General features: G+C 41.4%; 1 protein-coding gene across 4 annotated transcripts in view; it reads right to left on the minus strand.

The window, feature by feature from the left end:
• Positions 1 to 2503: 2503 nt before the first annotated feature.
• Positions 2504 to 21786, minus strand: part of KIFAP3 (kinesin associated protein 3) — a 70240-nt gene continuing 50957 nt past the window's right edge. For 2 of the 4 annotated variants that reach the window (XM_032998604.2, XM_032998603.2), the window contains exons 20-21: positions 17922 to 17951; positions 2504 to 2957 (exon numbers count right to left, since the gene is read on the minus strand). In XM_032998604.2, the coding sequence (XP_032854495.1) occupies positions 2849 to 2957; positions 17922 to 17951 (139 nt within the window). In that variant the 3' untranslated portion in view covers positions 2504 to 2848. The remainder of the gene's footprint in view (positions 2958 to 17921; positions 17952 to 21786) is intronic. The other 2 variants (XM_032998606.2, XM_032998605.2) reach the window with 1 other exon arrangement.

Here is a 21786-nt window from a genome sequence, read left to right on the forward strand (position 1 = left end):
CTAGATTGCTCACTGAAATTATACCGTACATCTGCAGAAAGCCTGAATAATAGCTAACAGACATATGAACTTCTCAGCCTATGCTTATTTCATTGTGCTATTAACTTTACAACCTAATTATATCTAAAACACCTGCCTAACCAAACTCATTCACTAATTAGCAGCAGGCTGGGAAAGAAGATACTCTTGGGATGGTTCGGGATTGCTGCTGTAGGGACAGAAAAGAGGAGCTGTACAAAATCAGGGAGAGAAACCACGAAAGGGAGGGAAGAACAAAACTTGTAAAAGCTGCTAAAAGAAAGCAGATCCCTCCTCACCCCATTTTATGCAGGATACAGTACTCGGGGACTGAATCCATAAATACAGATAATTAAAAAGTTACCCTACGGGTCAGACTCTCCAGTCTCCCTCCGACACCCACAGGAAATGTGATATAGATTGAAAAGTCTATGCGCTCATATCTTTTTTCCCCTTTCTGTCTCAGGAACTATAATTAGAGGGAAAATCAGCCACTCTCCTGCTTTAGAGAGTATAGTGGCACAGCTGGTTTTCATCTTGGCTAGCAGGCTCTGTCCTCAGGCTACTAAGTGCTGAGTAATTTTTACCAAGCTCTGCTTGCAGATAAATGATGTTCTTCTCTTAGCTGCTGCCAGGCAAAGCTACAAATACTTGATCTTTTATTCTTTTCTCATAAACTCCTAACATTGAATACTAAAAATGCAGCCAGAGATTTTTTCCACTGCCATTTATTCTCAGCATGGTCACAACTGTATTGCAATTACAGACACCCACCCATTTGCTGAAGCTCAACTGTAGTTCCTCATTAACCTGAAGCTTCCAATTAAAGGCTCCTTTAGTTTCATTGATAGTTTGCATATACTCCAAGGACCTACTACTTTTTTTTTTTTTTTTTCTTCCCCAAAACACATTTCATGAGAAGAGCAACTGCTTTAAATAACATCACAATAATTTTCTGGAAAAGCCTGACGAGCAAATGCCAGTCTTGCAAGAGAAGCCAGTGTCTGAATATGCAGTTTGGGTAATTTCTCTCACAGCTCTAACTATAAAAATATCTGCAAGCTTTTGACTAAATGTGGCACAACTGCTGGGCAGATAAAGTGTGGCCTCAGACCAATGGAAAGAATCTAAAAAGGTACAACACTGGAAACCCATTAGTTTAATTCAGGTTTTCTGCAGTGTTTCGAGTAAGATCTTATATTTCCTATGAAACTGCCTAAGAATTACTTAAAAATTGTACAGAAAATTATTTAAAAAAAAAATACTAGTTAATCTTGGCAATGCTGTTGTTCTGCCTACCTCCAGGAAGTGGAGCCATGAACATGAAGGCAGCACAGGGAGGAGGCTGAAAACTGGTAAGAAATGCCATGCCTAATTTTAGAATAATTTCCAGTCCTGCAGTATGAAACACAGTGAGTAACAGTGCGCATAAAAGTACCTGCACACTTTTAAAAGATAAAGCAAGGTTTCAAAATAATCTTGATTTCAGAGATTTTTTTCAAGTATAAGACTAATACTCTGTCAACTTCCTAAGGAACTCCATGCCTTTGATGATCTCCTCCTTAGCACATATACCAGTCTTACAGGACTACTAGCTACTGTTTTAGTTAGTATCAGCCCCTGATGCAAGTCTATCTTCTGTTTAAGCCAGAAATTAAAAAGAGGAGAGGAACATTTCTGCAAATCGATAGCCATTTAAAAAAAAACAAACAAAAAACAAAACAACAAAACAAAACAGATGAGGTAGAGGTAGCTTTTCTTTTAAAAAGTGAAAATTTGAACTGCTGTCTTGATGGCTGTGGCAGAGAGGGCATTTCTGTATGCTTTCTTGTCTATTACGAGTGGGTGTACACAATTTAAGAACAGCTTTAGCTTAAACTCTGTTTGCACACAGCGTGTTTCAAAACATGGCTTCATGCAGTCACCACATGACAAAGCCAGCGTGAAGGTGTCTTGGCTTGTCTCTGCTGCTCAGCCCATGGTCTGTGCTTAGATGCAGCTTAAACCCTGTGAACAAGGAGGATGGGACGCATTTGTGTTTTAGGATGGGGAAGCTGGGGGAAAGGCTCTGCATCTGGATTCTGAACGAAGTTATAGGGTTTTCTTTGTCTTGCTAGTCCTCAGGACGTGGCCGTCTTCTCTCAGCCCGCAGAACTCTATTTAAACACTATGGTAGAGGTATTCTGTTGTAGTGTAGATTCTAATTTTAAATGTTTTCAAGCATTTAAACTAGATTGTAAATGTTAGAAGCTCCAGGGGAGTGAATCTGTGCCATCTTTCCATCATTAAAGTCTTCAGCCCCAGGACTGGACTTTGGTAACTATGTGTCAGGGCAGTGCCAGGATATGCTGGGGCTTAACAGTGTTCCTGTTACTCAAGTGTTAGAGGGAAACAGTCCATGTTAAACACACTTCACATGAAGCATTCTTCTTAAATGCCTTGTAAAAACAAACGAAACATTGGTCAGGAACACATTCACCACTGCTGACCACACAGGTTTTTATATTTAATAGAAATTAAATTAGTAGCTTAATATACATAATGTGACACTTTCCAGTCCAGTAGCTTTCCAATTCTCGCTTTCAAGTCACAGAGCAAATACTGTACAAAAATTCTAACAAAGAGCAACCAAAGAGTAAACAGTCACTATAACACTGGACCCAGAAAGGCTAGGTTTGTCTGGAGCTACACACGCCAAAGGATACATAGTGATGGACTCCTCGTGGTACAATCATGCATTAATTACCAAGGGACAGATCTACTGCTGGCCACGCAGACGCTGGCTCCCCCAGGGCAGGTGGCAGCACCCTGGCCTGCAGAGCAGGGTGCTTTATCGTGCCCCGTAGCTGTAGTAGTAAGGTTCATCGGGGCGGTATCCATATGCAGTCGCTGGGCGGCCAGGAACCCCTGGAGACTGACCAAATCCATCGACTCCAATGCTACAAGAAAAGGCGAGAGAAACCAGGTTTTTATATGGTAGGGAAGGCGCACTAGTGCTGGTGTCTCCAGCTCTTCCTGTCACAGAGATAATTTTGCGAGACAACTTTGCAAGCCATCTTCTTCCCCTTCCAGCCAGCACTGCTCTGTCTCCGCTTCCCTTGGTGGGAAAAGAAATGCTGCAGAGAAATCAACACAACTCCTTTCGAGGAAAGGCTTTCTGGTCAAATAAAAATCCCAGAAGAGACACAAGTCTTCTATCCTTTTATGGATTTACTGGGAAAGCAATTTCACTTCTCTGCCTCAATTTCTCTCCCTGTACATTAAAGTTAACATGTCTTTCAGGAAAGGCCTCAAGCATGCTTCTCACAAAGCCCACTAGTAACCCCACCCTACACAGCACATCTAATTTCCTTCCTTCAGTGCATTTCTGAAGCCCCTGGGAAAATACTAGCTAGAAATGAGAAAGTGAGAATATTTGGCACAGCAACATAGTTCAGCAAAGGACAGTCTTTCTGATGGGAGACAAGATCGGCAGCCAAATGGCAGAAAGAATCCATCACATACTGAAAAGCTATGTACTAGTGGTACAGAGTAATTCGTTTTTCATATAGAACAGCATCTTTTACACCTAAAAAATCCCACAGCAATGAATTAGATATTAAAACACAAGAACTGCATAGGGAAAAGTGGCACATATTTCATGCTCAACAATAACTCTCCTGCAGGAGGTAGAGGAAAAATGAACATTGCCTAAGATACTGGATTACTGCCTATTCATAGTTATGTCACTTCTTAACTTCCACTTCAGTAGGACAAATGGAAAAGGATTCTGATTTATTGTCTGACTAAAGATGCATTGAAAGGAGTTGCACTTCCCCTCTGAAGACTGTCAAAACACAAAGAACCAAAGTGCTTTTGGAGTGGGGAAAAGCTGAACCTCATTACTGCCAATTACACATATGAAGCATGGGTTATACAACAGTCAAGGCTGGGAAAGAAGGACCCATCCAGAAGATGTACAATGGGTGGGCCCCAGGCCCTGGCTCAGCAAAAAGCTGGCACTGCTGAATCGGTTGGACTGAAAGGGCTCAGCTGAAGTGGTGGGGGACCATGTCCATCACTGTCCTTGCAAAGGCACTTTCCTCGGCTTGTGCCTCCATGAGGTCCTAGAAAAGGATCTTTGGTGCCTGGTTTCTCAGGAAACTACTTCACTCATGGGATATTCTGATAATCAGGTGAAGATGGAAAGTCTGAGGCTGAGATTTGTCCTCTGAGAGGGTGGGGACACAGTCAACAAGCCAAACTGCAGAGAAAACCACTGTTTCACCTGGATGTATCTTGAAAGCGCTCTGCTAATTCCACGTCTGCTTGCCTGTATTTGAATTGGCAATGCCCCTGTCTCGTAACTCCTACACAGAGCCACCAGTCTGACCTCAAAGGCTGATCAGTCCCTTCAGCATGGCAAAGAGAAGCAGAGTAGCTCTGGTGTATCCTGCGGCAGTGCAAAGCTATGTGAACACATGCTTCTGGCTCCACACCTTTTTCTGGCCACCCATTCCTTCCTGTATCCACTCCAAAGTCCTATTACTTTTTTTCCAAACCCATTATGAAACGAGCCGGTGACCTCTGAGGCACCTTCTCCAGGTCATTCCTTTGTACTTGGCAAACAACAGCTTTCTCATTAGCAAGCTTGAAGCTTTTAAAGGCTCCTGAAAGTCAGGATTAAGAGAAATCCTGTTACTTTCTCTGTATCTAACCCTCATCTCCAGAAACACCAAACCCTGCTCTCACCTTAGAGAACGGTGCCTGCTTCTGCCACTGTTACCAATTTGCAGTAGGCAGAGGGATTAGACAGACAGGCCTCACGTGGGCTGCCATTAGGTACAGCGTTCTGAATACAGGCCGCAAAGCTCCTCTGAACAAGCCAACAAGGATCTAGCATGAAGCTGACCAATTCGGCAGTTCAGAAAACCAACAAGCTGAATAACTACTGTAAAACAACGCTGATTCTTTAAGAGTTCGTTCAGTACTGTTAGCACGAGGAGTTAATAACAAAGGCGGCGTAGTGGGATTTGGAAGTGCAGAGTCTAGTTTTGTTGTGCTACTACAAGTTCGCAGTTGCCAGTGATATCACAAACACTTAACACTGCAGAGAAGCAGGACCCTTTAAGGCTCTCTTTAAACTCACAGATTCCCTTGTTTTCTTCCAAAGATCCTGCAAGCATCTACAGTGGATTTATAATTAAAAGATATTTTAACAGAATACACTTTTCTAAGTTTATCTGTCAATGTTTTTGTCTGTGACTATAACAACATTAGTTGGGGATAAGTTGTTTTTATTACTGGTATGGTGGAATAGGGGCTCTTTGCGCTTCTGCTAACTCCTGAAAACTTAATTCTGGAAAGATGGTGTAGGTGAGTGAGCAGGCTGTGTGTGCTGTAGGCTGCGAGTCCTGTATGCAGGGAGGCTGCTGACTGCAAGCCAGGCTAATAGGGGCCAGTCTCGAGTTTACTGGGGCAGAGAAGGACCCAACAAATGAAGCAGCCCGAGAGAGCTGTCCTGAAGCAGGACTTTCTTCTTAAGCGTAAATGTGGCTTCTCTCGATGCTGCAGAGTTTCAAGAACTTTTGGTCACTCAATTATATACTAAAATAACGTTGGGTTGGGGGGCGAAGTGTAATAACGACAGTGAGCCACGAGGTGGCAATGGGTTTCTATCACTGCAGGCAGAGCTGTTCCAGCTACTTGCAGTTTGGTAATCCTTATTCAAAGAACTTTCAAATGTATTTAAATTGATAACGAGAGCAGGGAAAATATGGTTTCAATCACATTCTCAGCAAACCATTTTTTTTTAATATTTTTTTTATAAATGTGTAAGTAATTAGGTAAAGATCCCTAGAGTTTAAACTTTGAGGAGTATCAGTTATTTCCAAATGGTTCAGACATATGTTACTGTCCTGAAGAAAACTGGAAGAGATGGATCAGCTGATAACTGCTTTGGACAGTTAAAAAAAATAGAAAGAAAGGAGCAGAAAATCACATTAAAACACCTTGATCAAATCACCACTCTCTCCCATCTAAATATTTCTCTTAAGTAAACGAAAGCTTGTCCATGCTTCAAAAAAAAGTTGGCTTCATTTTTACATGTTGGTGCTCTTGAAGCATACCAGCTTTGCCTATTTGATTGTTTGTGCTGGCAGCTCGTAGCAAAAAAGCTTGTCCTCCTAGTTGAAGGAAAGGCTATTGAACCCAGGAGGGAACTAAGGGGTAGGGCAACAAAACAGCAAACACGCATCCATAGACCAGCACCTGGCTTACTCCTGAAGCTGGCAGGCCATGGGCAATGACCCTGCAAGCGTAACCCACTGAGGTGGAGACAGGGGCTTAAAAACCAAGTCCGGATGAATCCTTGCCACTTCTGCCAAGAACAGCAGAAGGGTAGAGCCAGGAAAGATGGTAGCTTTTCGGCTGTAAACACTTGTTGGGTAATGACTGGCCTGCGATCATGATTTGTGCCATGTGTCCTTAGATTTATACCAGCAATCAATTTCAAAACTTGTTTCTGGGGAAAATGTGGTGTTGGCCTTAATTCTACAGCATCTACAGGGAAACTCAGTGCTCAGCAGAGCAAGCATCAGCCTGTCTTCCCCAAAAGTTAGGGATACATAATTATGCCATTAAGGCAACAATACTCATCCCCAAATTGTTGTTTTTTTTTTTTTTCCACCCGTTAGTCAGCCCTGTTCAACTAGGTACAGAGCAGAAGCGCATGCGATCTCTGCAGTCGTAGAATGGATATGGATCACACAACACCACCACAAACTCCTCAGATAAATGACTTCTGCTGTTGCCTTAATCTGCAAGTCATTTAAGGCAGTTTTGTCTCACAAAATTGCACGTGTGCACACAGAGACGGGTGCTTGCTAACCACGCCGTCAAAGCACAACTCTTTTCTTGTGCAAAGTTTACCACCATGCCTGGAGCTGATGGAGTTAAACAGTGAACAGCACAGTTAATTACTATGTACTGCTAACCTCAGTTGCTGGTTCATTTTGAGACCCTTTAAAATATGAACTGTGTATTTTACCCCTATGCACTCTCTTAATGATTTGTTTTTTTTAGACTGAAATCACTTCCAGCCATCAGTTATACTCGAGGTCTCTACACATGCACTTCTCCGAGCACAAATATTTCTTTTTCCTATTGGTCTGCCAGCCCCTGTCAGAGCAAATTTCACTTTAAACTAAATGCTATGATACTTAAAACCTCTTGGATTACTCAGGCTGCTAGTGTGATCTATGACCTTCCCCAAATGACAGCTGAACTTTCCAATTTGCTTGTACTGCTGGGGAACACATGCCGAAGAGGAAAATGTTCCTGATGTGCACGAGTGAGGAGAGATTTCTTAACAGCTCTGCTTATTGATACTTACTCTGATTCATAACATCCAAATTAATATGCCCATCTAGGATCCTAGGTGCCCCGACATAACTCAAGATGTAAAGAACAACCGTGTCCCCCCTCACAGCATGAAATGCCAGCCAGCATCACACTCTGTCCGCAAAATACTTAACGCCCCTCCCTGCACCCAGAGCCTCAGGATGGGCTTCGTGGTACGTCTGGAAGACGTGGCAGCCTCAGACAGGGAGCACTGTGCCAGCAACTCTCTGCTGGGGTTCCCGTTCAGGTGTCTTTGCTGCTTGTGAGTGCACAGTACAGGAAGAGAGGCTCTTGAGCTTAGTCTGAACCAGGGTCATTAGCACCTGGGTGCAGCCTGACCACGGAGCAAGGCTGCTTTCTCTAAGTCTTCCTGATGCAACAGACACCTGAGCCTGTCCACACTAGCGTTCACACTGTTACTAGTGCTGGTGCTGACAAGTTGCTCTAAAACGGGTACTAATTCCTCCGGCACAAGCAGGGCCTCAGGAAGGCAAGTCCTGGGTCAGTGAGGAAATTCTTGGTCAAACTAACCCCTTGAAGTCCAACTGGAAATCCCCCGGTAGGATGCACGGATGTCTAAGCAATCCCAGCTAGAAACACTGCTTGGGAAATAGGCTTGCACGCTCACAGAAGAAACATGAAGGAATATGGCAAGAATCTTACCAGACTGTACTGCAAAAGTCTGTTACTGCCTGTGCAGGCAAAGGTGGCCCAGGAAAAGTCTTCACCTCGGAGGGCAAAATGTCAGTTTAGGAGCTTACACTTTAGGACCAAAATTTCATCCTTTTCTGCCTATCAGTTTCACGGTTGGTAACCCAAAACTAAAGCACCCTGACACCACTTACCACTGAAAATGAGATCCAAGCTAAAGCCATACGGTGCTTCCAGCAGAGCCACGACTTCAGCTACATTTCATTTCTAAAACCCTATCAAGCCTCCCTTCTTACTCTGCATCAACATGGCTTATACCAGCGTCCTGTCCAAGAGGGTCTCAGCTACTCACTGGGGATACAAGTTTTATAATTTAATTAAAGTCTATTTTATTAACAAAAATATAAATGTGGAATTCACTAGGTCCCTCTGACCTTGGCGAAGCCAAGCAAACACTACTTAAAGCTCTCAACTCATCAGCAACCCTAGCAAATCCTAATGAAGGAATCACACCCAAAGCTCTCCATATGCTCAAGCAAGCTGCTGAGAACGTTTATTTGCAGGCATAAATAGGCAGCCCCTGTTGACTCACGTGGCACCTCTTCTCGCTGCCACTGATCACACCTGCAGCTTTGCACAACTCCTCCTGAGTATCAGAGAATGGGGTTTGAACCAGAAGGCTTCCAAGCATCCTTCAGAAGGCTGACATCAGTCGAGTTTGTAGCAACCCCTCTGTTCCCTCTCCCTTTATACACCTTATGTTACTGTTTCTAAAAAAGTGTCTTCACTCAAACATCCCCCACCTCACCCCAGGCAGACATTCAGAATTTTGTGCCATGCATCCCTGAAGTCGTAACGTTTCCTCTCTGTGAATCTACTCATGTGTGACAGCACCGTTGATAACATACAGTACAGTTACCATCCTATATTGCCTTATAAACTCTCATGCCATAAACCCCTGTAATCTATAATGCCGTATCAAGTTCCTGTGTATAACAGACAAAACAAGTTACGTTCAGATGAATACTGAAGGCTGTATTTTTCCCCCTCAGGAGGTACCAAGCCATAGAAGCGGTGCACCAGACTCAAATCTCAAGACAAGCACAGCATTATAACCTGTACAACTGAGATGCAGTTTATTGTTTATAATACTTGCCAACAAGAGACACTGGAGATTGCCAACAGCACAGTCTGTATTTTTTCTCTCCTCTCAGTAGGTGGATTTTTTTTTTTTTTTTTTTTGTTTGTTTTCAAGTGTTGGTGAATGGTGCTAGGCTGGAGGTCTGAGACAACAGTTGCAGTGCAGGGCAGTATAATCACATATGGGATGTGGCAGAGGCTGCAGTCCAGCTAGCCCAATAAGGAGATCAGTTAGCAAACGCTGCAGCTCCCTCATTCCCTCCACAGGTTTCCTCCGTGCAGAGACCAGGGTCTGGAAAGGCAGGGGGAATTGGGGGCATCTAGGCCTCGACCCATCGTGCAGTGAGGATTCAGGCTCAGTGTGCATCCAAGTACAGGAGGTGGGAAATGTTTTTGAATTCCATAGGACAAACACAGACCTCCAGGTTCTAAAATTATCTTCAGGCAATAAATATTTAGCTAATCCTCTGCAAGTATCAGCTAACGAATACACTTTAACCAAGGCTCAAAGCCTGTGAACCCCATGGACTCTTTGGCCTTTCTGCTGATACTCACCTCCAGGTAAACACTGGCTGGGATACCATCTGCAAAACACCAATCATGAAAGAGTGGAGGGCATCAGAAAGTGGCATAAGGCTGGTTGCTTTTTCCCTTGCTCAGTCTAGCAACTGAGAGATGATCCTATTTACTTCTACGTGCCAGCTACCTCTGGTTTTGCTTCACTGACCATAAATTTTCTGTCCTTCAGAGTAAGGGTTGTGGAGAAACAGCATAAAACTGAGAAGCCTTAGCAAAAACAACGTTTCTTTATATAATGTCCTGTAACTGTAGATTCTCCCACTACTGGTAATGACGTTAAACTATAAACCACAAGTCTCTTAAATTCTGCCTCGTATGGCCCCAACTTTTTCTCCCCTATCTGTGAAGCTTTTTTCCCATGCTTTCTACCCCTCAAGCTCAAATGGGAGGGGAGTTTTGTGGCAGGGACTATGAGCGTGCACACTGCATCAAATACCAAGTCCATCTCTACATTAACGTTGAATATTAATGTTCCTTAAATAGTAATACTGTATCTGCTCAAAAGAGAAAATGTCAGAATGAACCCGTGCAGTAATCCCTTAGCTCCCTTGTGCATCATGATTACAGCTTTTATGGATATGACCATGTCTCTCCTTCCATGTGATCCAGCTTTCTTCAGTGCACTTAATGACTTAAAGTTTCCAGCTGCTTCTGGACTTGGTGCCCAGTTGTATCTCAGCACAATACTGCTGTTTCTGCCATTTAATTATAAACAAATGCAAATCTGACAATTGTGGAGAAATGAGCACTGCGTCTTCTGTGTCAGGCTCCAGCTATGCACCAAGCAATAAGCATGCCAAAATTCACTGGTGGGGAGGCAGCATTTAAAAAAAAAAAAAAAAAAAAAAATCCCAACTGAATACTAAGAAAGCACTAAACTCAGCACAAATGACCTTGCTTAGCCAAATTCAGTAAGAGCCTTGCTTGAAAGAAGTAGAGCTTGCCATCCCAGCTCTGTGAAAGCAGCCTGGGACTTGGGCTCAGTTTCTTGCTCTGTCAGTTACCTGCTGCGTGATCCTGGACAACTTGCTCCTTTTCTCCATGACCTCAGTTTCCCACTGGATTATTGAAAGAAAAAACACCCCAGACATTAGAGACAGCAAGTGACAAACTACTGTAATGAAAAGACTCAAATTAGACTGACGTAGATAGAAAAGACTTTTGCTGATTCTGTAACACCCCTCAAAGAGGAAAACAGGAAGATTTCCGATCTGCTAGAAAAGCAACTGATCCAGAATAAAGCCAGGGGGCAAAATAGCAACGCGAGAACTCAAGTTGTTTCATATAGCCATCTTGTTTCTTTGAAGGGCATCGGGATCATTTCACTAGCATTCCCTCACCCATGCTCCCTGCTCCTCCCCGCAGACAGGATGTTTCTCAGCTATTCTGTACAGGATTTGTTAAAAGGTCAAGTGCACAGTCGTGGCTGGAACGGAAACCAAGAGTTCTGACTTTCTATTATAAGCCTGACAGAAACATCTCCTCTGCTGTTGGCTCAACAACTGGCCAAACCCACTGATTAGGTACATCCATTTCTTAAAAATTAATTAAGAACTAAAACAAACAAAAAAGCCCTGAGGAGCAGGCAATAAAAAGCAAGATGTCCTTTCCTCCCCCTCTCCTCGCACAGTCCGAAGTATTTCTGTCAACTCCATAACTTGAAGAGTACATTACCTTAATCTTAAACCAGTAATACATCTGGCTTGGGAAGGTTTCAAGCATCTCTCCTACTGAGCTCCAGCAGTGTCAGTGTCTTGTCGGGTACTGAAGCTTCAGGCAACAACCTGAGCAGAGTAGGATTCTCAAGTGGCAACTTCCTAAAGGTGACGGGTGTCACTGACTAGACCAGCCGGCCCAGATCTGGTCCACACCTTCCAGCAGCCTTCCCGTTCCCAGACGAGAAGTGTTTCTCGCTTCCTGTGCTAGGTTACAAAGCAGGGTCACTCTGAAAATATACTCTCAGATAAGCAGTTGAAGCAGAAATGCAAGTTGCCAGCGTCCTGCACTGAACAGCTCTTAGCCGGAGAATTATTCCTTTAAATATTTATACAACTCCTCAAGTCCAAGCACTGCCGCTCGGCTCCATGCTTCAATACAAATGGGGAAAAACGCTCCCTTCTGTGCACAAATACCCAGAAAAGCCATGCCAACAGGGTACCGGCTGATCGTTGTGCTGTCTCCAGGGCTCAGCACCAAGAACCGGGCAACTCAACGTGGATGATGATCCAGATGCTGGAGGGAAGGAGGGAGAGTCAAAAAAAAATAATCTGTTCTGCTTTGACTTACAGCTGCAGCCCATAAAAGCTTTCAAAGTCTCTTCTGAAAGCTAACATTACTAGGGGATTTTCAGTGTTCACTAGAGCACACACAGCAAATGCAGTTGGAGCATTATTACTGATGAATAAACTTGAAATATTTTTTACCACCACAGATGATTATCTAGATTTCAACCACTTTTATATATCAACACAGGGCCCTTGTGAAATCTTGTCAATATCTACCCCAAATCAGTGACTATTTTAGTGTAAACCAAGAAGGAAATAAATCTCTGTCTCTTACTGCTTGCTTTCTTAGTGCTAACACTGGATCTATTAGGGAACAAGCCAGATACAAATAGACGTGGAACATTTTCTTGGAGATCTATACCGTGGAGTAGCATTATTATGCAAAAATTTCAACTTCAATTAGATGAATGAAAATAAAATGTTTCCAAGCCAAAGGTTGGGCAGGGAGTCTTGGAAAAAATAAAACTTAAAAAGCTCAAAACCCAGAGGGCAAATAAACTCTGGAAACTTGTAATTTTTTTAAATCCCATGGTTAGAAAAAATCTTCTAGTTTTCCAGAGGGAAGAGAAACGGGTGGCTCAGTCATCATACTTGAATGGCTAAAGCTGATAAACACAAATTCAGAGAGTCGAATTTTAGGATCAAACCAATTTTAACTATTTGGCAAAGAAATTAATTTGATATGTTACATTAATTTTTATACTAGAGACTTGTTCACAGCACATGTTCAGTTCAGATAATAACCATAAGAAATATCCCACTGATATACAGGACTTTTTAAAACTACTCATTGTAGGTTTAATTTTGAATCCTGTGAGCATGCTTATACATAGCATACAAAACACCCTTCACTTTATTACAGTTTTAAATCTTTCTTCGAGGTCTGGCCTTGAAACCACTTGTCTTGATAAAATAGGTCACTTGAAAAAGGAAAGCTCAATAAAATGAATTACAAAACCAACAAGATTAAACTGATTGTGCTGTTTTTGTACAGTGCAGCTGAATTCTGCAAATATGCTGCTGGCTGTGGTTTGGCATTTAACAGCATGCGATCAGTGAGAAGGAGGAAATTTTATTCTCATTAACTGTTGCAGATTTACTGCAGTGAAAAAGGGCTATGTAACCTGAGAAGTGACAGAATGGAAAGATCAAAGCAGCAGTCTGGAAACTAAATAAACCTTCTGGCTACTTCCTGCAAGGAAAATTCACTCTGGCAATGTAAAACAGAGTCCAGTTAAAAACTACTCTCAGTTTTATGAGCTGTCACAGCAGCTTGAGTGGTTTGGACCAGTCAAGTTTAGAACATTATATTTCCTTGTTTTTGTCTCAGATACTTCTGTAAGCAGTTTTATAGTTTCTTTTTCTTTTCTTTTCTTTTTTTTTTTTTTTTAAAGAGAAAAATAAAATTCTTTTCTTTTGGTTGAAATCGAGAGGGTCACAGCTAAACTCATTAAAAACAAGCAGGTCTTCATTTGCACATTCCATTTCCATTTACTATGTTTTAATATTTTACTTTGAGATTTATAAGCAATGTACATTTGCTTTAATAACTCTTCCGCATTCTGTTCACTTATTGTTTAATATAAGTGCAAATCAGTTTACAGAGCCCAGATGGCTTGTAACCAGGGAGCCAGTCTATTCCTAGTAGCACATCTGGAGGGACTAAGAGCAGCAGACAGAACGTGGGAATTAATTAATGTTACATTTCAGAAGAGACAGACCCAGGTTTGGGGGATTTTTTGGTAAGACATTCCAAAGGACTTGAGCTAACTGCTACAGCATTTTGGTATTCTTTTAAAATTCTTAATAGCCACCTAAACCATGTCGGTTAAATGAGGCCAACTGCAGGTGGAATACAGTAAAATAAAAAGCAACTGGGAAAAAAAAAAGTAAAAGAAGTGACTGCAAGTGAAAGAGGCCCAAGTATCCTATATTCCAAAAGAGCTGAAGTGCATTAAAACCTCAATGCTAACTCTCCTCCCAAACGGCATCTGCAACTTGCTGAAAAAATTGCACCTTTAAAATATTCCCAAGCAAGCTATTTCATCTCTTAGCATACTAGTGTAATTGTTCAGAGCAATTAACCAGCTCTTACAGTAAATGAAACAAGTGCAACATGATCCTTCATGATTACAGACCACACACCTTGGAGAGGTGGTGTGGTCCGGTCACGGGGGCACTGTGGGAGCAGTCAGGAGAGCTCTGCTCTACTCCTGGCTCTGGCACCTGACTTTGGACGAGTAACTCCTCTTCCTCCTTGCCTTCAGCTCACTGCCCGTCTTCGCTGTCAGCTCTCTGGGGCAAGGACTGCGTGTTGGGGGATACAATCAGAGCTGCTTGGGAGCTTGTCCCAATACAGACCAAGAACAGAATAATAAATAAGCACTCAAGCACATAAAAAAAAGCTGCTGCCTGTAGAATAGTGGATATGAAGAATACTGTCCTCAACTGGATATTCCCAAATACAGGCAGTGCCGGGCCCTAATCCTTTAGTGGTGCGGCGTGCACAGATCTCCAAACCCTGGGAAGAAATCTCAATGATGAATATAGGTCAGAAAAAAACCTTCTCTCCCTTGCATAATCAGACTCCTGGTGTTCAAAAACATTACAATAACTGTTCACATCATAACAGCATAATTTGGTCAAATTCATGTTAGTGACACCAAAATTGGATTATAATATGATCAGGTTGCAGTATTTAATTTCTATAAACATAGAAACTATAAACTGAGAAGACTGTATAAAAAAACTAATAAAGCGGCAGCTAGCACACAATATGACCACTACCTAAAAAAACAGGGAAAGGAAAGAGATAACTCCAGTTTAGTACTGGTGCAGAAACAAATAGCTATAAACTACAGATGAAGAAATTCAAGCTCGCATTCAGAATCTCGTTAGCAGTGAAGCACTCATGTCCTGGAAGCACCACTCCCACATTTAAATACTGAAGGGAAACAACCATACAGTGAATTTCCATTTAGGCCACGATGTAGGATCTGAAGAAATCAGGTGAAGTCTTTCAATAAGCTCGACCCAGGCTGTGATCAAAACCTTCCAAAAGGCAGCAGTTCCTGCTTCCTTATTACTAACTTTTAGATGCAAGATCTTAGTTCCAAGCGCATGTACCACCTGAACAGGCACTGATGAACAGAAAGAAACTTACCTGCCTGTTTCACATGAATAGTCAATAAACGTTGTATTGTCCGAATGGGAAGTGTGCTTTATCTCTTATGTCAAGCCATACAGAGCCATATCAGAAATTTACTACACTCCTCCTGACCATACTCAGTTTAACTTCCTTAAAACTAAAGATGTAGGCAGTTAGACAACAGAATATGATAAAAAAAAAAAAGGATATGACTGCTACCACTAACAACATTTTTGTGGGATTAAAAAAAAAAAAAAAAACCCAAACAAAAACCAACCACAAAAAACCTCCTCATTTGTCTCCAGAAACTTCATTGGTTCTGGGCTTCTCTTTAAGACCTTTTCAAATTCGTTTCAGTGGGATTTACAATTTGCTAATACTGATGTGTGATAAACTAATAAAACCTGCCTACAAGGTTACAGGCCCAATTTACTAATAAAACCTAATTCAATTCTCTTGGGAAACCCAAATTAAATAGTGTCCAAATGGTAGAAGCTAAGTACAGCTCTGCTGGACATACTGCAAAGGCAAGAAAGTTTGTTTTTGTGTTAAAGATAAAGTATGGAAAAGAAAAAGTAATGCACAGAACTGTAAGAAATATCACTGTGGTGAAATGTTTGAAAGTAGAATCATATTGTAATAATAATTTACATTATTAGCTTTTCTTTCCATTAATTACAAGATTTTATACTCACTATATGTCCAACTCTAAGCCAGGAAAGCATTACTGCCTCTATTCAAGTGATGAGGAAAGAGAGATTTGGATACTTCCAATTCTACTGTAGCACAGCCCCGACATGAGAACATGTTTTCTATCTAAGGTAATCTTTCCATGAACCATGAAACAAAGTTTCTTCTGTCACTGATCCTTGGAAAGGGTTGCCCAAAGCAGCTCACTTTTACTGTCTACTAATCTATTAGTTTTTCACCATCAGAGAGGGCCTGCAAAATGGCACTTAGCTGCTGAAAGGCTGGGAAGGGAATATTCAAATGTCTAAATCAACTGTACACATTACGGAAAATACAACATGGATAAGAAATACTCCACAGATCCTTTCCTTATAAAGAACCTTCCTCCTATCAGCAATAGATCCTGTAGGGTTTAGATTAAAGCAAGGAAGAGATTAAATCCTAACCTCAATGCTAGAGAAGCATATCATGTGACTGCTTTTAGCAAATCTAACTGAAGATGAAGATCTATATGGAAGATAGCTTTAGATGTCAATGGAGGATATAAGTTACAGGTACAACCATTTAAAAAACATTTTGATCAACGTTCACAAAGTGAGCATTTGCCAGCACCCGATGCAGTTCCTGTACCCTACCTGAACAGGAGCTATTCAGCTGAGATTCCACGGGGAGTTCACACCACACTGCAGGAGTCAACAGGAATGGAACACTACAGACCCAGGTCTCTCCTCCATGAAAATTCACGTCTGATTTTCATCAGGGTACCCAAGGAAAAAAAAAGCCTATGGATACGACTATTCTTGTCATTCAATGTGGACTTTTAGCACATGCAGACATTACATGTGGGTGTCTCAGCTAGAGATAAGCTTAGTCACAGTAACAGCCCTCCCTGTGCTGCCACCAGGGCCCACAGCCATGTATTAAGTTACTGAAGCCCACATAGCTGCAGTTTCCATCAATTCAAGACCCAACAGCTTGGTTATGCACGCCTATACTTGCCAACAACAGACAGAGCTTAACTGAAATCAGTGCAGAACAGCCTGCAAGGTCCTGGCTCCATACACATAGCTCACAAAATATCACACTGACCTGCCACGGCAAAAAAGAAATGCAGCTACAGTTTTAGGGTGTAAATCCAGACAAGAGGAAAGATGTTCCATCAAGGACAGAGACAGACAGTCATTCCATAAAACTGGCTTTGTTTGACATGCCAAACCTCACTGCTTCCTGGGAAGAGGCTTCCATCAGATCTCTGTTGAGAGTTGATGTGAGTGCACACACCGGGCACAGCGCACACAGAAACGCCTGGTCTTAGCGAAAATGAAGATTGGGCAATGGCAGCTCTACTACATTTTATAATGAGGTTAAAGGATTCTGTACTGGAGAAAGCATCCTCGGGAGAAGAAGTTTGGGCTAGCTCCAGCATTCCTAACTATTAATCTTTCTAAAGCTACAGACAGAGAGGATTTAGGAACTCTGATGAAGGTATTAACAAAAATAGGCTTTTGCACTTAAAAGTTTGTACCATTATCAAGTTATTGCTGGGAAAGGTTAAAAAGCACTCTCTTGCCCAAAGGGTAAGGAAAATACTGTGGATATCTCTATTATAAGATACATAGCCATCGCTTTGTGTCTTAAGAAAGTAATTAGTCTCTAGAAGGTGATTAGAATTTGATAAATGACCATAGATTCTTGAAGATGTCTTTCAGCTGGTCTTTATCCCTCACAGCTCAGACACTAAGCTGTCATCACATTAGCAAAAAGGTGAGGGATTTTTGTTTGCTACAATCATAAAACTTTCACTTTGTATTAAGAGCTATCAGAACCAGGAGCCTTAAATACAGATTTTAATAACAGATGAAAATTTCAAATCTATGCCTAATGCCCATCTACTTCTGAAAGACAGTAAAATAATTCAAAGCTGGTAATCTAATCACAAAAGTCTTTTCCTAGCCAGCAAAAAAAAACTGGATACAAGCTGTCAAAACAACCTCCTCAGCCATGTATTTTCTGCTGAATGGAAAACATACCTTACGATCTGTTTGCATTCTGCTCCAAACCTTTGAGGAAAACAAGAGATACTGTTTATGTATTTTATCACCACTTATGTGTACATTATATTCTGAAATAATTCTACTTACAGGCATCATACACAATAGTACAACTCGACTAAGAATGTAGTTCAGAAATAAGAGCTGTAAACTAAAGCTGCAAAACACACAAGCTAGATTGCCAGAAACAAAGCATTTCTATTTCTAACAATGCCTTGGGTCCCCTAAAGTGAGGGTGGCAGTATTAGAAAAATGGCAACTTTCCAGGTCTTCACTTATGTGCTACTTCTCCTTTATGCTGACAAGTAACAGAAACAACAATTATCCCTGCTTGCTTCAGGATATGTCCAGAATAGCAAGCACGCAAGCAAATCTACAAACTGAATTAAGGGCTAGATACTTTTACAATTCCCTTCAAAGTTGTTCTGTACTTCATGATGCAGCAATTGATGACACAAGGTTGCATTCTCAATTCTCGACAGTAGTCAGTACACTGGGTTTCAAAAGAAAGTCCAAGAAGCCTTGTGAAATGCAGCCCCTAAGATACTCCACCTAATTCACCAGATCTATAGATTTTCTTACTGCTAATACTATTACTTCATGTTTTCCTCTTAAAAAATTATGAGGGAAAAAGCCCCATATGTGCTAACCCAGTGAGTGCAGGTGCCTATAAATACCCTAATTTTTTAAAAATCCTGTTTTACTCTTGACTTCAAAAAAGGACTTCCCTACCTGCCTAAGACTGTGCAGCAGATCTAGATATGTAGGTTCAGTGTCTCCTGGGACAGAGACTCCACAGGAGATGGTTGTGATATCCCTGCTGGGTAACAGGAAAGTCAACCACTTCATCAATTGCACATCTGAATACAGGTGCTGCTCCAATTCCCCTAAATTTTCCTGACTGTAACATGGTGGAACTGCAATGGCAGGGGCTGCCCTGGACCTCTGCTAGAACTAGCGTCCTACAACCATGGAAGCACATGGTTTTCACTACCTGCTCACCACAGTAAAACTGGTATAACAATTTGATATATGGCAGCTGGTGTGGGCTGGGCTCCCTCACACAGGTATTACTAAATATTGCTTACATTCAAAGTCTTCAAGGCAACTTGCATTTGGTTGCAGTCCTTGAAAACCAATCCTTACAGACCCGTTTCTTTGGCTCCAAAAAATGAGGTTGGTGATCAGAACACACTTAAGCCCTTGTAATGCACTGGAGGCACCAACACTAGTTCAGCACTAGCTCAGCTCCTCAGTGACATGAAGGCATTAAAAACATGAGTCAGTCTGGCTGATTTGTTAGGGTCTCCAGGAGGGAAGGGGAAGTCCTGATCCAGTCTAAGCACAATGCAATGGTAGAAACTAACCTCAGAAACTAAAGAGGCAACATATCCTAAGGCTTCCTCATAGGAATGCAGAGAGGAGAAGAAAGGATTAGATTATTCGAAGTTGAAGAGCAAGAAGTCAGTTCATGGTTGTCACCTACCTCAAATTTCACAGGGTGGTCCTAAACGACAGAAAAGACTCCTTCAGAACGCACCCCATTGCTTAGCAAACAACTGTTTCTGTTACTGAATTAAAAAGCCTAATAAAAAAGGCCAAGACCAGAAGACACAGGCACAACAAATAAATGTATAACAAATAAAAAAGCGTAACAAATGAAAAAACCCAAAATACGCATCTACTCATTATTAGGCCATCTCTCTTCGAACTCAGAAAACGTTACTATTAACTGACTTGCTAGGTGTCTATGCAAATCATAACTCAGCTTTCTTTAAAAAAAGTTTCTGAAAACATATTCAAATATTAATAATAGAAAAATGAACCTTTTTTTTTTAAAAAAAAAATCTTGATTTATTAAAAGCTGGAACTGGTTGAAAATAAATCCTTGACATAAGGTTCTTGTTAGCTTTAAACTGTAAGCATAAAAATACCCCAGAATTATGTTTTGGTATGGATGAAATGTACACTATATAACACATAAAAAGAGCCTTGACTTGCTGCTATTATTTTTAATTAGGCTCTCTAGCACGTATGGTTTTACCTTCCAACACCAATTCAAATTTGGGAAAAGGGAGGGCCTGACTCTCCAAACTCATGGGACTGGCAATTCCATGGCTCATGCCTTGGAGCACTAATGCATTTTACATTAGGTCTAAGCATCAGGAAATCCTGGCTTCTGGCGCCAAGAAGTTCAAAACGGTAATGACACACATCTGAAAACTAGGATTCGCCATTCGACTGCCAGTATCTATTCTAACAAACAATTCAGTCCTGCTCTGTTACAAATAGGACAGAACATTTGCAGCAGTCCACACTGTTTCCAATTAGACTGTGTGTCTGGACTGCAGACAAATCCATAGAGCAACCTTATTGAAAAAAGTCTTCCTAGAAAACAGAATTCTAATGAGAAATCTGAATATTTACAGACACCATCATCAGTGGGCAATTACCAAGTTTGTCATTAGCCAAACTGTAGTTTTCCTGTTTTCTTTCTTGAGATGAGCCTCTAAAATGTCTTGAGATATTACAAGAAAATTCTACAAATATTTAATTGAACTAGGTATAGACCAGATGTATTTTGCTACTCATGTTAGTTGGAATACATCAGATTAAAAAGCAGTTTACTAACGTAGCTCACTGATAAGGGGTTGAAATTTGAGGTTGAGTGATCTACTTTAAATTTTACCCGAGGACACTCAAGACTATTTTTTCCCAGCTGAAAGTCTTCTGGCAAAATAGCAGCACCTTGTCTGGGGCTGCATCTAAATTATCGGAAACAAAGGAGTCTGGAAGCTTCATCCCCCACACCTTTCTCCCCACCTCCAGAGGGGGCATGAAGATTGTTGGTACCATATACCCACACAGTTTTTTGGTCAATACAGAAATCTGTTATCTCTTGGGTTGTGTGTCTGTTCTCAAGTTGAAATCTTACGACGTGACTTACCATTTTCAAGAGCAGCATACAGCCCACAGTTCCCCCAGTTTCTCTAGCACCTGTATGATCCGAAACGAACGCTGCGCATTCAGAAAGGATCAGCGCCAGTATCCCCTTCCCAAACACAGGCTCCACACAAAGGGTTACACACTAGTCTGAACTTGATCCTTACTTCCTTTTTTCAAGAGGATCCATCTCTTAGGTCCTACTTTTTTTTTGTGATCTGAGTATTTTAGTTAGTATAATTTGTTCTTAAAAATGTTACCACCACTCCACCTTTGCTGAATGTTCTGCTTTCTGGTACATCACAGGTAGACTAAACAAACAAGTGCAACTATCCACTGCCCTTTAACAATCAGAAGCAGCCAAAATAAGGGAGAAAAAAAAATATCTTTTTTGCTTCAACTGCACACATTGTGAATTACTCCTATTTCACAAATGGTGACTAAAGTTGTAAGTGGTGAAAATAACATTCTTCCTTTGGAAAGAAACAACAGCTCAGCCACAGGGCTGGGCACGTCCAGGTAGCATCCTGTTAAAGTAAATTCTGTACCTTGACTGTAATGTGTTTGAAATATTTCCTAATGAGTGCACATAATGCATGCTCTATACAAGGCATTTCCTAAATGCTACAGGATCTATCAAGATTTCATTCTTTGAAATGAGTTTATTTTGTACTCACAGAATTCTACTCAGAAATTCAAACTGGAACAGCTTGCTAACATTCAGAGAAGGAGAGGTCATTGACCAGAGGGGGAATTCGGAGAAACATCTCCCAAAGTCAAGCTGACATCTTTTGCTGATCTAGTAAATTTTCAAAGTAAGTGCCATCAGTAACCTGAGAATACCCTGGGACAACTTAGGTTAAGAGAAAAACAAATAAACTGAAACCCACAAAGAGTTTCA

Source organism: Tyto alba, unplaced genomic scaffold, assembly GCF_018691265.1.
Source record: "Tyto alba isolate M040663 unplaced genomic scaffold, T.alba_DEE_v4.0 Super-Scaffold_1000006, whole genome shotgun sequence".
NCBI classification, from domain to species: Eukaryota; Metazoa; Chordata; class Aves; order Strigiformes; family Tytonidae; genus Tyto; species Tyto alba.